Raw genomic sequence first — 20,536 nt, 5'->3', positions numbered from 1 at the left:
CATGAAATATGAAAATGGAATACTTTTGTACAAAGAGGCAGTCTTGGCTAGCAGTAGCAGATGCTGTATTGCCAGGAGTAGGCAGATAGCCAGGAGCGAGCTAAAAAGCTGGTTGTGAGCTGAAGTGTTTCTGCTGTATACAGAGGATGGTAGTTGCCTAGCTAAATGGTTGGTTACTTACCTAGCTGAATGGATGTTGTTAGGTATTCAGTTTAATGGCAAGATAAATATTGCTGTCTGTTGCACCTTCCATTTGTGGCGTGTTTTTGGATGCAGCTCAGCTGCACGCCGTCGCTGCTGCATTCGGTGAAACGCGATGCCCTCACTGCCCGCTTCTGCAGTACAAATGATACCGTCCAGTTGCTGTCTTGACCCCGCCTTCTAGCTTTGATTGACAGAGTCCTGTTACGCAGTATGACATGCAAAAAAAAAAAATGACTGCAGCGTCACGCAAAAAATGCAACTGAAGCAACGCTCGTGCCATATTGGAAATTCAGATGGACGAGGCCTGGTACTGAGGATTTATTTTGGGAAAGAGATTTTGATTTATTTTTTTTTTTATTATTTGAACATGTGTGCATTTCTTTATTATCACATATACTTGTAGCTATTCATTTTGCTGTTTCAGTATTTTGACCTTTAGCCGCAGATGTTTAATCATTTATTCATTGATTTAGCTCTTGACAGGTTTTGTCCTTTCACAGTATGGCAGTGGAATGGATGGAGGACTGGACCATGGAGGACTAGGCCTGTATTATAATATAAAGTGGAAATATATATAATATATTGATGGTATCCATAATGTATGAAACATTATAATAATTATAAATATTAATTATTATATGCACTCACAGTGCTACTATATGCACATGCATACATATATAGTATATTTTTTCAGATATAGCTCAAAGAAATACAGTGCACTCTGCTTGTAGGAAGCACTGATATAAGAATCAGTTAATTTACTTTACTTAAAAAATATCAAGAACACTTCAAATTTCATTTTGTTTCTGGTTTGAACAACTTTGCAGGAATTAATTAAGAGGAAAATCTTGCACAAAATCTAAAACACTTGGAACTCTGCTTTAAGCAGTCAACCACCTATGAGAATCAAATCTTTCAGAACTAATGCAATTCTTACAAGATGAGTGTACTGTGCTAGAGGTATTATTAAATATATCAATACATATAATAAACACTCTTATTATAAGAGAGTATTTTTAATGTAATGTAAAGCTGTAATGCCACCAGCTGTTGGTGGCAAAGGTGTCTTGTACAGTTATGTGCAAGTGTGAGAAAGTGTGGTTCCAGAGACACCGAGCAGCAATACCCAGTTTACAGAGCTTGAGTCTGCGTTGTAGGGCTGCCACCCATCCAAAAATGAATGGAATAAAAAAAAATCATTTCTATAAATCTTTAAATAAGTGAAAATGACTGTGAATTTGTGCAGGTGAGATGTCTTGTAATAAAACTGATCAAAGGATTTATGTACACCCTCAGAACTGTACAGATTTTTACAGATTGAACATGAGAGCAAAGATGTAACAGGCAAGATGGCAGGTGTGTGTTTTGAGACTGTTAAACCATTTTGCACTGTGAGATGCATATGTGCTTGGGTATGCTTGCCTACAGACTGTAAGTTGTAGGAGTTCCCACCATCATCTCAGTATATTATTATAATAGACAGGATAGCACGTAGCAGGTCGCTACACATAGTCTCACTTTCTTGCAATTTCTTTCTTATTGGCTCTTTCTTGCTTTCTAATTATATGTATAAGTATTTAGAATATTTAGCAGCATCTCAGTATAGTGACAGGGTGCAGGGCTAACCAAAGGCTGCAGGTTCAGTTTTCAGGTGGGGTACTGTTTTACCCAGGGGTCAGACTGCATCTGCATACATCAGCAAAATAGATTAAAAAAGATTTTAAAAAGTATAAGCTAGGTAGGTCATTCTAGATAAGAGTGTCCTAGGAAATATAATGTGAAGGTTATTTATGCATTTTATGTTTGAATAACGTCTTTGAGACATAGACAAGGAGTGTAACTGTATTGTAAGACCGGTAAAGGCTTTACCTGCATTTTTGAAAAGAAACTAGAAACCTATGACTAAATGCATTATCTTGACCAGGGAGCCATGCCCTGTCAAAGAAAAGTGCCCTGTAAAATTTACTGCATTCATGAAAAAACATTTTACAGGTACTTTTTAATAGTGGAATAACAATGCGAAGCGAAGCTGCGAAGGTGGATGAAATGTCAGTTTTTGGGAATGGTGAATTTTCTGTTATCACAACTAACGCCTAACCTTTGTAAGATTTTTAAATTACCGTAATAATGAAAATGTATGAAATAACGTATGAATGTATGACAAACTATTTATAGCATTTATAGCACTCAGTGATAGCATGCATTTTTTGTTCCTGTTTAGCAAGTGGAGAGCATGGCATGTAAGTTGCTCTCATTCAGAGCACATTTGTGCAAATGTGTGTGTGTAGGCAATGTTTTATATATTAATATAATAAGAGAACAAGGAAGTGTAGAAATGGATGCAGTTAGAAATTAGTATTGCATATCTTTAACCCACACCAGATTTCCTAATGGAACAATGAAAAAAAAAAAAAAAAAATCTGGGCTTATCAAGTATATGTATACATTTATTATGCGTATGAGAAGTTATGTTAGCCGCTTAATTGTGCTTCACTTTTTATGTAGTGGAATTTTCCTCACATATTTGTAGCCTATGGAACTAGGAGTTAATTCACTTACCAGGTAATGCACTGAATAACAGTCTCGAGGGTCCTACTATGGGTGGAATTGCATTGCCTGTTATGATTGCGCATTCACAATCCATGTAATGTGGCGTTTGTATCAATGAAAAAAAAGGCACTAAATTTTCAGCAGTTTTTTAATTGTTTTTATTTACATACAGAATTTATTAATGCTTGTACTGCATGCTAGATTCCAGCTTCTGTACGTGTAAATGAAAAACGTGTTGTATGACGGGTATTTAGTATGTACAGTGTGCATTCAATAAAAACGTAATTCACCACAGCTCTGTTGTCCTGTGAGTATTGTGCTCTCTGCAGTGGAGGTAAAGAGCAATCAAGCTTTTCTCCTCGCTTCCAAATGTATTTTATTCTTAAATAAACCGAAGGCCCGGTTGGCGCCATCCCACAGGACGGCCAGCCTCACACTACAAGCAACGAGAGAGGAAAACGCAAACCTAACGATGTCGTTTCACTACCTACAAGCCGCCACACGTTACGCTGACGACGCCAGGGGAAAAGAGAGAGGCTACGATTATAGTAGTAATGACAATGAGTGAGTGAGACAAGCCCCCACTGGAGACGTGCGCATTGCGCTCAGCTCCACGACCGAGGGGCGGTCAAAGCGAGGCGAAAGAACACTTGCCGAGATACCGATGGAAGCGACGTCTCTGGCTGCGCGCGGACCTGCTAAAAGGCACCCAGGGTGGCTCTGCGTGAAAACAAAATCCAGGGAAAGCATTTTGTTGGACATTCCAAGCCAACCGTAGACTTGAAAGAAAACTTAAAATGGGTTTTAATCTCATTTAATTCATTACGTTTGTAAAACGATCATTTAAACAAAGGTATATGACTGATAAAAAACAAAAAAAAAAGTTCTAGGTGCCGTTTAAAATGATTATACTTCATATCTGTTTGGTTAATTTCCTAAACTGATAGGACTACTACTCTTTCCATTGCAACTGGAATTGCAAACTCACTCCTGAAAAACATCTAGTTTGACTGCAGAGACGTCCGAGGATCTTCATTTTAGCAATTTCAGATTTCACCTAAAAGGAGCTGATTTGACCCCAGGGTTGCTGTGCATGTAACCCAGCGCAAGCATGGCCTTATGTTCAGCCTTCCACTCTAACGACACTGCTGTGGCCCGAACCTTTGCCCTTTGCTGCAGACTCTCACCTCTGGTCACACTGTATTACAGTTCTAATCGCTGGCCACTGGCACTGTGTGAGGAGTTTACCGCCACGTGCTGGCAGTTTGAATACGCCTCTCTGCAAATGACAGGGGCAGCATTCATTTTCACCCCCCATAGTGAAGAGCATACTGCTGGAATCTCCAGCAACCTTCACACCCAGCTGCTCTGTACAGCACACTCACTGCTAATCAGAGCATGACCAAGAATCTGAGTGCTGGCTGACCCCTGCCCCCCCCCCCATGAAGGGGGGAAAAAAAAACAGAAACAAAGGGAGAGGAAGAAGATTCATGTCCCTGGCACTGCATTCTTCAGCTGGGAGGTTTAGGGGAAATGTGTGTCATGCAATGGTCATCTCGGAAGGAAGTAAAGCTGCTGTCTCTCTAACTACAATATTTATCTTGAATCAGGACCTTTGTCACAAAGTTTTGAAAGTCCCTCTCTTCAGATGAACAACCTGCTGCGTGGAATTCACTCAGGACTGCAGGAAGTAAGCAGTCAGCAGGAAGAACGGCTCCTAAAAGCCGGGGAAAAAAAACAGCTCCCATTCCTAAAAGGACCCTAAATGGCATGAGCAAGCCTGTGCGTGAGAGCACTGTGTGCCTGTTTCTGAGGATACTGAATGGGCAGAATGCCAGGCACTTCTTATCCGTCCTCTCACCATCCTCTGATGACATTTCTCCAGCATTCCTGTGGGTTCCTGTTCTTTCAACTGATGTGTGATTTCCTTCCGAGTTTTTCCATACTTTTGTGAATGGGCTGTTGTAGATATGTATGTGTATGTGTATGTGTGTGTGTGTGTGTGTGTGTGTGTGTGTGTGTGTGTGCGTGTGAGAGTGTGTGAGAGTGTGTGAGAGTGTGTGAGAGTGTGTGAGAGTGTGTGAGAGTGTGGGAGAGTGTGTGCGTGTGCGTGAATATATGCAAACACCTTTCAGGTCAGAAATGTTCTCTCAATGACATTTTAACAATGGGACAGTGATAACATAAACACAGCCGAAATGCGGATGACACAGAAACATCTGCGGGAGGCATTGAAGTTGTGATGTTTCGACACCATTCGCCACTGCCCACCCCCACCCCTCCTATAGGGCGTCTTCCCTGTCATCTCTCTCCATCTGTGTTGATTCATAACTTCTCCTCTCCTCTTCTGCTTTTCTACAGGACACTCCACAAAAAGCAACATTAAATCATTCAAAGATGACATCACCGCCGCCAATCTCCTCGCCTACAGTTCCGCTTTCAGGTGGTCGCCGTTGCCGCTGGCATGCAGGCTCTGCTGCGATGCCCACATCTCCACCCGCGGGAGCTTCCTCATGAGCCAATCACATCAGGCCACATGTTGCCCACCTGAGCAAAGGAGGGGAGTTACAGGGGAGGCAGCGGAAAGCTGCACATGTTGCAGTGGCGCCACCTTGTGGCCAGCATGCTGTCTACACGTTCCCAGAGCCTGGCGAATCACTGGTGAAAAGAGAGAAAACATAAAAGGGGTCTGCCAGACAGTGTATGTGCTCCTGGAGCATGTGGGGGAGTCAGTGGAGGGGGTGAAGGATCCTCAGAAAGAGACAGGATGCTCCCCACCTCCACGACCCTACCTCTCCCTCCCCCTGACCCCAAACGTGTCACGGTTTGCCGTTGAGGTTGGCGGAGTTGGCGCTCCTCCTCCCCAGCAGGGAGTACAGCAGGCTGCGGGAGCGGGGGGGCCGCGGGGGGGCCCGCGCCAGCCGCACCATCCGCGGGGAGCGCCACACCTTGATGGTGGAGTCGTCGCTGGCCGACAGCAGCAGCTCCTGGTCGGCGGGGCTGAAGGCCACCGAATTGACCACGTCGTCGTGCTGCAGCCGGGCCAGGCAGATGTTGTAGTGCCGGTCCCAGATGTAGCCGTGCTTGTCCTCCGCGCCACTAGGGGGAGACAGAGAGCACACCAAAGTGATTCTCTTCCTGCACTGGTTTGCAACACGTTTAACAGAAAACACCATCCTACGGCAGTTGTTGAGAATTTCAGATGTGAGTTGCAGCCAGAGTAAACCTGTTAAACATACGTTTATGTGTCCTAATAAGCAGCACGTATTTTCAGGTTGTACTGCACGGAGAGGCAGCTGCTTGTTATGTGTTAAATACGTTAATTACTAGGAAGGTGTAGCAATGCAATGCAGGATTACAGGAATGGGTGTGTGTCAGAGTGAGGCTTTGGACACACCACATTTTTTCGCAATGTGCTGAACATTATTTTCCTGTCAACCATCTTGTCAAGGTCAGCAACCATAAGATGATTTCGGCTGACATAAGCATTTGACATTTAGAGATGTTGATGTAATGCCCTTTTCAGACGTTCCATGTGTCATGGTAAAACACGTCCATAAAAAACTGCATCAAAAACCTTTTCTTCCGTATCTGTGTGCAAAATTCATCTTAGACCTTGGATCTTAGATCCAAGGTGCCCTATATTGTGTGCATTTTTTCACGCATTAACATATATGGTTGGACATTTACTGAGGAAACTCAAGTCAAAGACCTTGCGCATGGGTACAATGGAAATGCTCTGCCTGGGTTTCAAACAGGCATCCTTCTGATAAACAGGCCAAGATCTGTGACCACTAAACTGCATTTGACAGCATCACGCTGTGGAGTGAATGTGGTCACCTGAATGTTCAGGGCAGGGGCTTCTGTGTATTCAGTGAGTAATGACAGTTGTCAACATTATACCCCTCATATATTTTATACTCCTCATATTTTATATATTCACGCATTTTGTATATATTCTTGTTGTTTTTAAATTCTTGTTATATGTTGTCATGGCACTGACGAGGGGTAGCAACTGTAATTTCGTTGTCCCGAACAACGAGAATAAAGCACTCTTATCTCTTATTATTAGCAAACAGTAGCCGGAGCTGTGAGTTTCCGGCACGGCCTCTTGATGCGTGTTCATTCCGGTCGTTTACTGAAATCCAGCAGAGCAGGAACGGCTCGCCTGCGTTTGTTTGTTGTTCCAGGTCCTCTGCGCGTAATGCGTTAGCAAACGTGACAGGAGCGCGGCGTTACCTGGCCACGAAGTCGCGGCTGACGTCCAGGAAGATGAAGAAGCACTCGTCGTTGGGCGTGAAGGCGCGGTGGGCCCGCAGGCTCCGCCTCTCCTCCCGCAGGCTCTTCAGGTCGATGACGTGCAGGTCGATCTCCTCGGCGATGGGCGGGGGTGACATGGGGTCTGAAATCACGCAGCCCGCCGGCCACGCCCGGCTGTTCACGTACAGGTATCTGGCCGGGGGGGGGGGGGCGAGGACGCTTCATTAACACACATGCGACCATAGCAAAGTACTTGTAGCATGTGTGGTATACCTGGCTTCCCTTGTTTAGACAGGTTGCACAATTTAATTTGTGATAGGGCTAGAATGGTGTTGTGCTCACACTCACTGGTTTGGGAGTGTTGTTAGCCTGGTCTGACACTTGAATGAGCCTGAACGAGCTCCTGCATTGTCCCACCCAGGACTGAAACCCACAACCTCTCTCCGGCAGTCCTGCTCCCTGAGCCACCGGCGACTCACCTGTGGTCGGGGGACAGGCCCATGCCGATGATGTGGCCGTGAATGTCAATCACGTGGTCCAGCGAGTCAAAGAACTCCTCCGAGCTGCGCTCCTTGCCCAGGACCGGCCCGCACGTGGTCATCTGGTCCGGCATGATCCGCTTGATTCCTGGCGCCGCGGGAGAAACGGGGATCCGATTGGTTACAAGGCTCTGTCAGCCCGCGTCACCCATGCAGGACGTGCCATCAGCCAAAGGCGCCTGCTCAACCTGCTCATTCGCTTCAGAGCTATTATACCAGTGCACTCAGCGCCATCTGCTGGCAGCCAGTGGGAAAAAATCTGTTAAGTGATGAATCATGGGGGAATATAACAGATGTGCACTCTTTATAAAGACTATGGAGAGTGCGTTGCAAAGTCACAAGGAAAAGAATGAAATCGTAGCCTACATAATTAGGGAGATTATACATAATTCCAAACAGCCATTAAAAACACATAATTTCTCAAGATGGGTCAATTACACACACGTTCACCATTTATGCAGTTACCAAAGAATGTATTATCAACTGTACAATGTGACATATATAAAACTGCCAAGAGCCAGTGTTTTTTCTCAGTGTATATACTGTACGTATGCATGCGCTCTGTGCTCTGTACCTATTTGGTGAGGGGAGTAGGTAAGGCTGCCGGTGGTAAACAGCAGGTAGGTCTTGTCCTCTCCCTCTCCAGAGGCAGAGGTGGGGTCTGGGGGCCGGGTTCGAGTCTTCCCCATGATCTGGGCCACCCTGGCTTCAATCTCCCTGTCCCCTGCTGCCATACTGCGCCGACCCTAAAACAAAGGGAGCGGGACGGACGAAAATGCATATGAAAACCTAAATATAATCTTACGCGATGAAAATAAGTACGCTGTAGCCAGCCCCGGTCTCCCGCTGCACAGTGCAGTGGCATTGCTACACTGCTAAAAGGGTTTCGAGACAGAAGTGTCCCGCTTCGAAGCGCCTAATAGCGATGTGATCGGAGGAGAGGTCTATCTCTCGCTGATGATCTTAACAACTGGAGAGCCCCTAGCACTTCACTAGAGGGCGCTGATGAGTACTGTGACATTAATCCCTGACCAAAGCCCACCCTTCCCTGGCAGAACAAAGTCAATTATGTACCACCATGAGTCCTGTCCATACTCAAAGATGAGGCTGTTGCATTGTGGGACTGGGGTTGGACATGAGTGGAATGTCTTTCAGAGAAATACAATATAATAAATATGAAAAAAATACGACACACTTTGCACAAAATCATCTAAAAAAGACCCTCTGATGGCCTTTACCTGTATCATGTGGCCAAGCCTCTCGCTCAGGCCCGGGGCCTGCAGATAGGGGCGGTGGGAGGGGTGGGGGCGTTCCCCTTCTTCCTCACACTCCTCCTCCTCCTCGTCCTCCTCCTCGCTGTCGCTGCCGCCCAGGTCGAAGAAGAGGGGCTGGCGGCGCTGACCGCTGCGCTCCTCCTGCTCCCGGGCCTGCGACTGTGCCTCGTAGTCCAGCAGCAGGTCCGGAGAGTCGTGCCGCCGGCAGTGGGCCACCATCACCGTGCGGATGGTGCTGGCGTTGATGTTCTGAATCTTGAAGAGCCGCTTGACCACGTTCACGTTCTCCGACTCCACGTCCTGAGGGGGGAGTGGGGAGGGGAGTGGGGGGGGGGGTGGGGGATTTCGGTTATTAATCTGGGAGAGTAGCATTACTGCAGGGGTACTGTGGGATAAGAGCCCTCTTAAGGACTTGCAGAAATCTTGTTCAGGGTACAAAGCTGGCCTGATTACTTTCATGGTTACTAGCATTACATAGCTATGGTAGGTGTTTAACAGCTGTATGTACCAAGGGCCAGACCCCAAGAAGGGGACAGACCGCAGAATAAAGACAGACCCCAGGATGACGACAGACCCCAGGATAGACACAGACCTGGAAGGCCTTGTTGAGCCAGAGGACGGAGCAGGAGGTCATGTCTCCGATCCAGTGCAGATTCCCAGAGATGAGGTGCGTCTCGTTCAGCCAGCAGCCAAAAACATCGTAGGGCTTGTTTCTCACACGGGACAGCAGAGTGTAGTTCTCTGGGGGGGGGGGGGGGGGGGGGGGCAGAGGAGGGGTGTCAACCAAGGCGAAGCGTTTTGGCACAGCACTGCATAGCCCTCGGTGCTGGCCATTTCAGTTTATTCTCAGAATGAAATTAACACAGTATCATGAACCACAAAAATCATACAACAGAGTACACTGTGACATACCGGGATAAATATTGAGGTCTCAACTCCAGAACTCTTCATATACAAATAATATCTGTCTGCCTGCCTGTCTTTCAATCTTTTCAATCTTTTCAATCCACAAACAAAATGATGCTACAACAGATTTATAGCCAGCATACACACACATTAAGCCAACCCTGGAAGGAGATACAGAAAGATTAGTATTTCTCAAAGAACCTCCACAATCACCCACACTGACGTGATAATGGGGAAATACCACACAGTGGTAAATCTCACCCTTAAAATGCACTTACCTGAAAACAAAACAAACACCCAGTTCTATCGTCTCGGCAACGACTAAAGGGGTGCTCAGCTATATAATTTAAAAGCATATAATTATGTGTAAATGTAGCTCAGTCTGATGACAAGCCAGCTCAACCTGTTGGTACGAGTAGAAACACGCCATGTATTCAGCGCCATAAAATCAAAAATCACAGCTTTGCCTTAATTTTGCACCATCCCTTATCCCCAACTTGACCCCAACAGAGTCAGGTCACCCTGAAACTGGCCTCACAGCAGCGGGCCTGCCCCTCGGCGTCTGATTGCCGGGAACTCTTGAAACATGAAAGAGCAGGATCTGCAAAGCATGTAGGGCAGCTCTGCTTTGCATTAAGTCGTTTGCTTAATTTGATTAACTTCGTGGCGTATCACACGACTTTAATTCCCGGAGGGGCGAGAGAGAGCGGGAAGCTCTTATCGCGCACGGCGGTGTTTCCCGGTGTTCCTGAGGGAAGGGGGCAAACAGCACTTCACACTGTGCGCATGACATGGCTGATAAGGCCTCTCTTCTCCCTTTCAGAGGGTTAGCCCAGCAGCCGCTGGAATGCTCAGCAAACACAGATACGGCAACGGCGGGGTTCAACAACTGCAGCTCAGAGCACAGCAGTGAAGAGTGGGGGGACCCAGAGGCATCATGGGTAGGAGCACAGAGAGGTTAACGCTTTGATGTTGAATGCTTGTGCTTGAATACTTTGATGTTGAATGCTTACCCAGGCTGATGACGGCGATCTCCCCGGAGGAGGAGTGGTGCGGCCCCAGGTAGACCCCCGACACCAGCAGCAGGCTGTCGTCGGCGTTGAACTGGGAGAACTGGGTGTAGCCCCAGTTGAACTGGCGCATGCTGGAGCTGTGCACCAGGGCGATGGAGCCATCCGGCCGCTCAGTGTCCCAGAGCTGGCCGTCAGAGGTGGGGCGTCGAGAGGAAGGACGGGGGAAGGGCCGGGGCAGAGAGGAGAGAGGGAAAGAGGCCAATATAAGCACTAAAGACTGGAAATGGGGCAGGCACCCAATGAAATGCACCCTCACACTAATTACATTAAATTACATTATTGTATGTAAATGAATTTTATGTACATTATTATTTAGAGGATGCTGTTATCCAGAGCGACTTACAATTTTATCCATTTATACAGCTAGTTATTTACTGAGGCAACTGGGGCTTAAGTACCTTGCTCAAGGGTACAACAGCAGTGCCCCACTGGGGAATTTAAGCAGCCGCTGCTGGCAGTAAGGGTGAGCACACACAGCTGTGGGAGCGAAGAGACACGCGGGGGCACACACCTTGACGGTGCAGTCCTTGGAGCAGGACGAGAAGCGGTGTCCGCGGTGGGAGAAGGCCAGGTGCAGGACCTGGTCATGGTGCTCCTTCAGGGTCTGGACCTCCACACACGGGATGCAGTCGAACAGGCGCTTAAACTCCCTGTACCATGACACCGCCGCTGCGCGGGGCAAGGGGGAGAGGGGGAGAGGGCAGGTCAGGGCATGGCTGCTTACAGCAAGCTTCCCCTTTAACACTCCCTAGATGAGCTAGGAAAGCACCCAGAGCTACAGACCAAGATAAGCAAGACAACAGCTGCACTTCTAAAAACATTATGTAGGAAGTCACTATTGCGTCAGTAAGGTTTACGCCCCCTTTGCGAGGGAGTGTGTGACAGTCATGTGCTCTTATCACCAGCTGCGTACATATTACAGCCTCACACTCAGACCTTCCTACACATCAAATCACATTACTGTCATTTAGCAGACGCTCTTTTCCAGAATGACTTATATAGGTTACGATTTCATGCATTTATACAGCTGGATATTTACTGAGGCGACTGCGATTTAAGTAACTTGCACAAGGATGCAACAGTAATGGCCCCGTGGGGAATCGAACCCGTGACCTTTCAGCTGCAACCTCTGCTCCTTACAACTACGCCACACTTCTACACCTTTTTTTCTTTGATCACAAACAGTGCTGGATTCCCCTGAGGGATGATCTAGGAGCCTTGACTGAGTGTTGGCGCTGGAGAGGGAAAGATCTGGTGACAATGTGGCAGGAGGGCAGGATCGCTCCGAGGGTGCCGGGCGGTCACCGGGCGGTCGCCGGGGTACCTGGGTGCCGGGGCACGGAACGGGGGATGCGGTAGTAGTTGTAGAAGAGCTCCCTCCACAGGAACTCATCCCGGGACACGGCCAGCCACTGGCGGCAGGCGAGACCCGCCTTCAGCACCGCCTCATGGGGCAGATGCAGGAAGATCTCCAGCACCAGGCTGTCTGGCAGAGCTGGGCCACTTGCCATCCTGACATTATGTCTAGGAGAGAGCGAGAGGGAAATGGAGGGAGAGAGAGGGGGGAAGAGGGAGGGAGAGAAGGAGGGTGAGAGGGAGGGACACGGGATGTGCAGGGTGGGTGAAAGACGACCAGAGGTGTAGGACAGGTTGAACAGAGACAGAGAGAGAATGAACAACGATTAATCTTTGACGTTCATCTTCATTTAAAGCCAAAGGAAATTGTGGAATTTGACAGACATGGTATAAAGGTCAAGGTTCTGTTCTTGAGGGAATTCAATGATGCTGCTAATACAGTGAACACATATGAACAAAGGGAGTTATTTCAGATATTAAAAATGGAACAGGACTGGCTTGCAGGAATCAAGTAGTCTTAACTTGCAACTGACTGGTAACTAAATCCAGACACAAATCAGGTTTCATCAAAAATCAAATGTAAACCCTAACACATACCCTCATTCAGCCTGCAGAGAATGCAGCTACTTTAAAGTTTAGCGCAATGACCTCTGTCATCCCTAAACACGAGACCATTTAGAATGAGCTCCAGATTTAATCATCTGATTCCATTTGCTTCAAACTGAGAGATGCGTACGAAGGAGACGGCAGAGCTCCACTTACATAAACTCTCAAGTCATGTGAATCAAATATTACAATGGGGGGGAACACCCTCTATGCATGCTAATGCACAGCCAGATGGGCCAGCAAAGTGACAACTCTGCTATGAGAGAAAGAGAGAGAGAGAGAGAGAGATAGAGAGAGAGAGAGAGAGAGAGAGAGACCTCCATTTTCATAGGCCCAATGGGTCTCATTACATGTGCAAGAGGTCAACCTTTCCAGCTCTCACAGCACTTAAATTTCGAGAGTAATTGTGACTTTGCTTTTTGTTCCTATGCAACGATCCGCACGTTCTCTAGGGAACGCAGGTACCTACAGCTTAACATTGCAGCGTTACCTCATTTTAACCACATTATTGCCCCTTTATCCTCGGCTGTAAAGTGCAACGGTTGAAGGTTTAAAAACCTGACCCTCCCATCCTCTCCCATTTCTATATTAAGCCACAACAGCTGGGGCTCTGGGAGTTTTGAACTTGTTTGACAGACGCTGCATAGCTATATTAGGCTGTGTTTTCTTAGTATGACCACTTTGAGACCGGGTCCGGAGGGGGTTTGACCAATTCAGGTGAGCGAGACCATAACGCCACAACATATAAACGCTGGTGAAAATGAAAATATGACCTCAGCACTGACAAAATCTGAAGAAGAAAAACAAGACCCACTCAATCACTAATGTGTAAAATATTCTGTTTAAATCACAATGTCACATAAAGTTGTCAACTTCAAAAACCATCATTCAGGTTTTGAAATCCAACTCCACAATATCAGTGATTTTAGCTCATTCTGGGCAAAGCTCATTTCAGCAGGACTAAAACTGCCATCTACACAATGGCCAAAAGAATGTGGACACCCCTCCTAATTATTGAGTTCAGGGGTTTCAGCCACACTGATTGTTAACAGGTGCATAAAATCAAGCACATAGCCATGCAATCTCCATAGACAAACCTTGGAAGTAGAATGGGTCGTACTGGAGAGCTCAGTGACTTTACACGTGGCACTGTCATAGGATGCCATCTTTGCCACAAGTCAGTTCGCGAAATTTCTGCCCTGCTATTTTCTGCCCTGTCAACTGTAAGTGCTATTATTGTGAAGTGGAAGCATCTAGGAAGAACAACAGCTTAGCCACGAAGCGGTACACCACTCGGGGCCGCCGAGTGCTGAAGCGTGTAGCACATAAAAACCGCCTATCCTCTGCTGAATCAATCACTACAGAGTTCCAAACTGTCTCTGGCTGCAACATCAGCACAAGAACTGTGCATCAAGAGCTTCATGAAATGGTGGACTCTGGAGTGGTGGAAACGCATTCTCTGGAGTGATGAATCACGCTTCACTATCTGGCAGTCTGATGGACGAAGCTGGGTTTGGTGGATGCCAGGAGAGCGCTACCTACCGGAATGCACAGTGCCCACTGTAAAGTTTGGTGGAGGATGGATAATGATCTGGGGCTGTTTTTCAGGGTTTGGGCTAGGCCCCTTAGTTCTAGTGAAGGGTAACATTAATGCTACAGCATACAAAGACACTTTAGACAATTGTACGCTTCCAACTTTGTGGCAACAGTTTGGGGAAGGTCCTTTCCTGTTCCAGCATGACTGTGCCACTATGCACAAAGCAACATCCATAAAGACATGGTTTGACGAGTTTGGTGTGGAGGAACTCCAGTGGCCTGCCCGGAGCCCTGACCTCAACCCCATTGAACACCTTTGGGATGAATCAGAACGCCGATTGTGAGCCAGGCCTTCTCATCCAACGTCAGTGCCTGACCTCACAAATGCTCTTTCAGCTGAATGGGCACAAATTCCCACAGACACACTTCAAAATCTTGTGGAAAGCCTTCCCAGAAGGGTGGAGGCTGTTACAGCTGCAAAGGGGGGGGCAACTCCATATTAATGCCCATGGTTTTGGAATGGGATTTCCAATAAGCTCATATAGATGTGATGGTCAGGTGTCCACATACTTTTGGCGATATAGTCTACATTTCAAATTATTGTTAAACCAATGAAAACTGAGATGCTGGTATCTTAAGCAATCTTTGAGACTAATGAAAAGCATCATCTTTTGCCAATTCTGAGCTCCTTTGTTGGGTTGTAATTAATTCAATGTCTACACAATCTATGAGTCGAATTAAAAACGCTCGCTGAATAATATGAATGTTGACATTTGAAAAACACTTTTTGCACTTAGTCCTTCTTTGGTAAAGCTTAAAAAAAAACCCTTTTGAATGAGCACTGCAGTTTTCACAATGGGGCACTGCACAGTGCTGGCCATACGTGGCAATTGCTAATGCCCAACAAAACACTGATAAAAACTATTTTGGTACAACCAAAAATACCATTTTGAAAAACACTGTGCATTTTAGAGTGGTCTCCGGTCTCCTGGCAAAATTTCTGTCTGGTTCCAGGAATCTGGCCATCTAATCACCTCCCACTTAAACTGGCTAAATCAAATTCCTCCCTCTCCACCTCAGCTGATGCATGATTAATGTCTTGGCACAAAATGGGTGCCCTGCATCACCCAGTTGGGAACAAGACTTCAGTGGTGGTTGAGATAAGTCCCTCCTCCTTTACTCTGAATTGCTTTGAGTCCAAGAAAGCTGCTGTATAGCCCGAATGTAAAGTCATCACCATCACCAGAGCAGAATCTAACAGCTCCACAGACATAACTGGCTATATGAGGGGTGGCAAAACAATATACAAATGTTATTGCCAATGCACTTCATAATCTGATTTTTGTATCCAATCTCAATAAAGTCTAATACATTTTGGATCTCCACCAGTTGCAGATGGTATGTGTGTGTACACAGCTTTATTCACACATGACCAGTCTGGCCGGTGTAGCTAGGGTATGGACTTTTTACCCTCCCCAGTAGGCCCATTCACATTGACCACTTAGGAAAGATTCCTGACATTACAGCCCACTTTTTGCCATGAGCAACTGTCTCTCAGCAGGTATAGGAAAACTCCCAGTGGTTCTACTTCCCCCTATTCTGGACCTAGCATGCATTCTGGATCCCTTTGCTGAGTCTGTGTCAATATTACACACAGAAAAATTTCAATCTCCATATGCAAACATCATCTTAAATGTTAAGGAAAGTAAAGGAACTAAATCTGTTTGTTCTTTTCACATAAACAGTGCACAATCACAACTAATCTGAACACACTGTAATTTTATCTGCTGTATAAAGTGATTTATATTAATCAGTGTAACGGTGTATTAGCTTGGGACCTCAAAATCTGCAGGTTTTAACAGTGTCAGCCACGGCGTCTAGGTGGATCACTGCTGGGGGTCCTGTGATGGAAGTCAAACGCTGAGAGCCCAAGACACTGCCAGAGGAACACCCACATGGGTAAAAAGATAATCCGGCTGTGGAAGATTGCCCATGTTGTGGCAGCAGGTCAAATAGCCTGGACACAGCAGGAAACCTAGCCTAGTGTGAACAGAGCTTCCTTTAAAACTCCACCCGCAATCTCAGAAATGCAGCCAATTCATAAATGTCACTGATTCTCGATACGACTGCTATTACAAAAATACATGCCAAAACTGTCTGATAATTATGGCCATCTTCTCAGACAGCAAAGACATAACCATAGCAGAATATATGTAGCAGCTAATAACCTACAGTAAGTGGTAACACAAGTGGTGTATTTACATAGCTACCCACTGTTTGCTAGTTTTGAGCACTAGTTTTTGTTTCTTTGACTACACTGTTAACAATATACTCGTCTGAATTAAGGGCCTTCACTCGCACCTGCAAATTCATCAGAGACAAAAGCATATTGCGGACATTTAGAGAATAAAGAGTTTAAAGGTCGTTAAATGTTATTCGTCGAAATTTATAAATTATCATGAAATAGAGTTACTATATCTGCTCCCCAAATCTAGACCCGCTGTCTTAACTACTTCGTTATTACATGAGTAAATCTGTGATCTGTAGGTTAACAGTTAATTAAATGAACACGCAGCCTATTTAATAATTACACCAGGTATTATTTACTAATAATTTGTTTAAAGGACGCAAAATAATAAAATAATAAATACAAGATGTGAAATAAGCAGATCTGTCTTTAAGTAGAGAAAATTACATCTCCAACCACACACTGCCTCCACAAAGTACGCAACAATAGCTAACACAGTACATTTGAAGTGAAGCCAGACCAATGTTCAGTTAAAAGATGAATCAAAGTGATTAGTTAGCTAATTGGTCCAAACGATAACCAAGACCAGGGAACATTTAAGATTGCTAAGTCCTTGGACCAGCGCAGAATACAATGTTTTTGGCCTACAGAACAAGCTAGCTAACCGATCGGGGAACAGGGTTTACTCTACGGCTGATGCCAAAAAAAATGTGTAGCCGGAGTTGACAGTCTGGCTTCATTTCCGACAGTGCAGCGTCGTAGTAGGTGGACAGATTGCTTGCTAGCTAGGCCACGGAGTTGCATTCAGTAACGTATAGTTTCCAGCGCAGTTATCTATTTGGTTAAAAATATACGTAATTACACGCAATGAGCACTTGAAAGTAGTAACGCTAACTGTCTCCATCAACAATAATGTATTTTGCAGTAGCGAGTGCCAAAGAGTAGTTAGCTTGCGCACTTAGCATGCAAAGTAACGTTAACTAAGTGGCTGCCCAATTACCTATCTCCCCATTGTGATTTTATCTGGTTGGAAACTAGTGAGTGTTCGCTACTTAAATTAGCTACATAGCTAGGGACTGTGGCTAACTAGCGTTTACGACAACAAATAGTCGGTTAAGTACATGAATAGCTAGCTAGTAAGCTAACTTAGGTAGAGCTGGTTATGTCATTAATTTTGGTGATCGGGGTGTGAAGTTATCTTCCTTGTTAGTTTTGAGAGCTACACCCTACAATTAAGCTGCCTAACTAGCTTAACGTAAACTTTCGGCTAGCGAACTAACGTTGTCTAATGCAGACAGCAATCTCGACAGGTAGCTAACTGTTAGCTAACCATCATACCTAATGAAAGCATATGTCACATTTTATTTTCACGTCTCGCCATAGATCGTCCAAATTTAAAGTAACTTACCTGGCATTGGACGATTTGGGACGTTTTTATCTTTTTGATTTGACCAGTGCTTTATGAACAAAACAAACAGCTAGTGACAACAACAATCTGTTAACCGGTAAGGTGTCTGTCGTCCCTCCGTTGTTGACGTCAGACACAACCAGCTGATTACAAAGACAGGAAAATGGCATCCAAGGTTTACTAATCGATGTCAGAGCAAAGCCGACACGCGAGTGTAAGAAACAGTAAAATATTACTGTGTGTGAATTGCCCTCCCGTCTTGATTGGTTGATGGAGTACAGTAGTTACTGCAGTAAGTAGGAGAATATGTGGGTCTATAATTTAAATTCTCTGATTAACAGCACTCAGAATGTTACAGCTACTTATCTGGTGTTCTTAGTTGATACATAGCTACACATTTATATAAAAAATGGCTCATTAATTAGCCCTGTAGCTTCTTTCACCTCTGACCAATCGGGATCTACGAACTCTCTTATTGGCTGTGCCAATCGCAAGAGACCAGTCACCTACGCCCAAAATGACTTGTTTATATGTATCATAGTTACACTCACGTCAGAACCATCACGTACTGAAGAGGCAGGGAGACAGCGGCGTTTCTGGAGATGTGCTGAATGATTTTCAGAGGTAAGAATACATCATACTTTTTTTAACTGGAGGTAAAATAAAAGGAACACTTTGTGTATCGAGCTGTCAAAGATTAAAAAATATCACCTTTGACAGAAATAGCTAACATTTATTTTGTTTGAAGGCTACTCTTTCTGAATGTCTGCGAAAAGATATGAATTAGTTTATTTAGTTTATGTATCTGTGCTATGTTTGAAATAGGTAGCTTAGATTGATTTGAATATAAAGGGATTTTCATTAAATAAATATACGTCTGATGTATTCAGTTTAATGAAGGTGTGTCTCTTTCAATGATCCTGGAAAAGGTAATTTGATAGAGGTGATATCACCTAATTCAAGACATAATAGACAGGTTGCATGAAGAGAGAGATAGGAACAGCATGGCTGTAATATAATATTATAATATGATCACTTTATTGCTGGGAGACGGTGTAAAAAGGATGGAGAAAGAAGGTGTGAAGGAAACAGGTAGAGTGTGAATGGGATGAGAGGTAACCACATGGGTCGAAGGAGATGACTCAGAAGAGAGGAGACGGACTGGGAGGAGGAAATTTGAGAGGTGGAGAAACAGTAGATAGACTCCACGGGCAGCTCATGTTCTAATGGGCCAAACGGTCTAACTGGAAGACCTGGAGAGGGAGCCCAGTCATAAAGAAAGAGAGCATTGGTCATTGGCTGCAGTTTAACCTCACAGGATTCCCAGTAATTATTCTCAAAGATGAGAAGGAGCAGGAAAGAAGGCTAAACATTTTTCTTTTCCAAATACAGCCGCTGCTGTTATCATTTTAGCTCTCCTGCTGTTGGTGACACTGAAAGGATAGCTTGCATATACAAATTAATTACCAAAAACTACAGATTAGTGTAGGAGGTCACCAACAGCTCTGGAACGCTACGCAGTATGAACTAATAAACAATTAATTATTAATCATATTATGTATCATATTCACACATTTAGCGCAGCAGGAAATGCAGCTGTGGAAGGTGTGGATGAAAATGATATTGCCTTTATTTCTGTTGCATGTTCCATGGTGAATTATGATGTTGTATGTGAAAACCTGCAGTTATAATGAACCCCTGTCTCTGTTTTTTTCAGCGCTGTCCTATGTGGCTGATAGGATAGTAGCCTGCTGCAGTCCTGGGAGGAGGTCCAGAGGATGAGGCCGGCCGCACTCTAGTGAGTACACACATGAATAGGGCCATCTTTCATTACATTACATTATTGGCATTTTAGCAGACGCTCTTATCCAGAGTGACTTGCACCAGTTACAGATTTTTTTGTTATCCGTTTGTACAGCTGGATATTTTACTGAGGCAATTGTGGGTTAGGTACCTTGCCCAAGGGTACAGCAGCAGTGCTCCAGCAGGGAATTGAGCCAGCAATCTTTTGGTTATAAGTCCTGCTCCTTAACCACTACGCTACACTGCTGTGTGTATAATATATGACATTTTGACATTTTTTCCTCCTCCTTCGCAGGGTGGGAGGTGGAGACAGTTGCTCGCAGGATTCCAGCCATTAAGCCTGCTCCAGCTCGTGCCACGGGATGTGGCGTCTAAGGGGAAGAGTGCGGCAGTCCCAGGACTTCCCTGTCACATCGGGGATGGGGGAATCTGTGGTGCAATTCTAGAATGTGGTCAGTAGAGGGCACTGTATCTCTGTGCTGTATTAATGATGGCTGTTCTGTAAACTCCCAATGAGGGAGCCGGGCATGACTGACTATAACTACACAGCACAGAGAAACAAGCTGGGGTTAAATGGGGTGGGTGGCCATGGTGAAAATGGAGAATTATTGTTTTACATTGTATGAGGCCTATAGACCACATTACAAAGACGCTCCATCTGTAAACCGTTGATTCTTCTTATCGCAAACCCTCCAGAGTAATGCTTACAGCTCAGAATCTAGATATCTCCACCTGCAAGTATAAATCATGCCTACTAACTGTGTGTAGCAAGT

General features: G+C 45.3%; 1 protein-coding gene and 1 long non-coding RNA gene across 2 annotated transcripts; one reads left to right on the top strand and one right to left on the bottom strand.

Annotated features, from left to right (window-relative positions):
* Positions 1 to 4,803: 4,803 nt before the first annotated feature.
* Positions 4,804 to 18,076, bottom strand: fbxw5 (F-box and WD repeat domain containing 5). Its single transcript, XM_036529266.1, has 10 exons — positions 17,961 to 18,076; positions 12,131 to 12,330; positions 11,318 to 11,475; positions 10,747 to 10,930; positions 9,420 to 9,568; positions 8,792 to 9,127; positions 8,128 to 8,299; positions 7,494 to 7,641; positions 6,994 to 7,206; positions 4,804 to 5,853 (listed from the first exon to the last, which is right to left on the bottom strand). Exons 2-10 carry the CDS (start codon positions 12,315 to 12,317, stop codon positions 5,574 to 5,576), a joined length of 1,827 nt encoding a protein of 608 aa, XP_036385159.1. The 5' UTR covers positions 12,318 to 12,330; positions 17,961 to 18,076; the 3' UTR covers positions 4,804 to 5,573.
* A 430-nt stretch (positions 18,077 to 18,506) lies between these two features.
* LOC118777459 lies at positions 18,507 to 20,155 on the top strand. Its single transcript, XR_005004969.1, has 3 exons — positions 18,507 to 18,584; positions 19,678 to 19,758; positions 20,059 to 20,155. It is a non-coding gene; the product is annotated as an uncharacterized LOC118777459 (long non-coding RNA).
* Positions 20,156 to 20,536: the final 381 nt, after the last annotated feature.

This window comes from Megalops cyprinoides, chromosome 5, assembly GCF_013368585.1.
Source record: "Megalops cyprinoides isolate fMegCyp1 chromosome 5, fMegCyp1.pri, whole genome shotgun sequence".
Classification (NCBI taxonomy): Eukaryota; Metazoa; Chordata; class Actinopteri; order Elopiformes; family Megalopidae; genus Megalops; species Megalops cyprinoides.
Note: the sequence above shows the minus strand (reverse complement) of the source record. Positions and strands in the feature narration are given on the sequence as shown.

Coding starts and splice junctions, on each gene's coding strand:
- fbxw5 (XM_036529266.1), bottom strand. CDS start 12,317: ATGGCAAGTGGCCCAGCTCTGCCAGACAGCCTGGTGCTGGAGATCTTC. Junction 9,128..9,419: donor GGCTCAACAAGGCCTTCCAG/GTCTGTGTCTAT, acceptor CTCCCCCCTCAG/GACGTGGAGTCGGAGAACGT. Junction 5,854..6,993: donor AGCCGCGACTTCGTGGCCAG/GTAACGCCGCGC, acceptor GTCTCCCCCTAG/TGGCGCGGAGGACAAGCACG.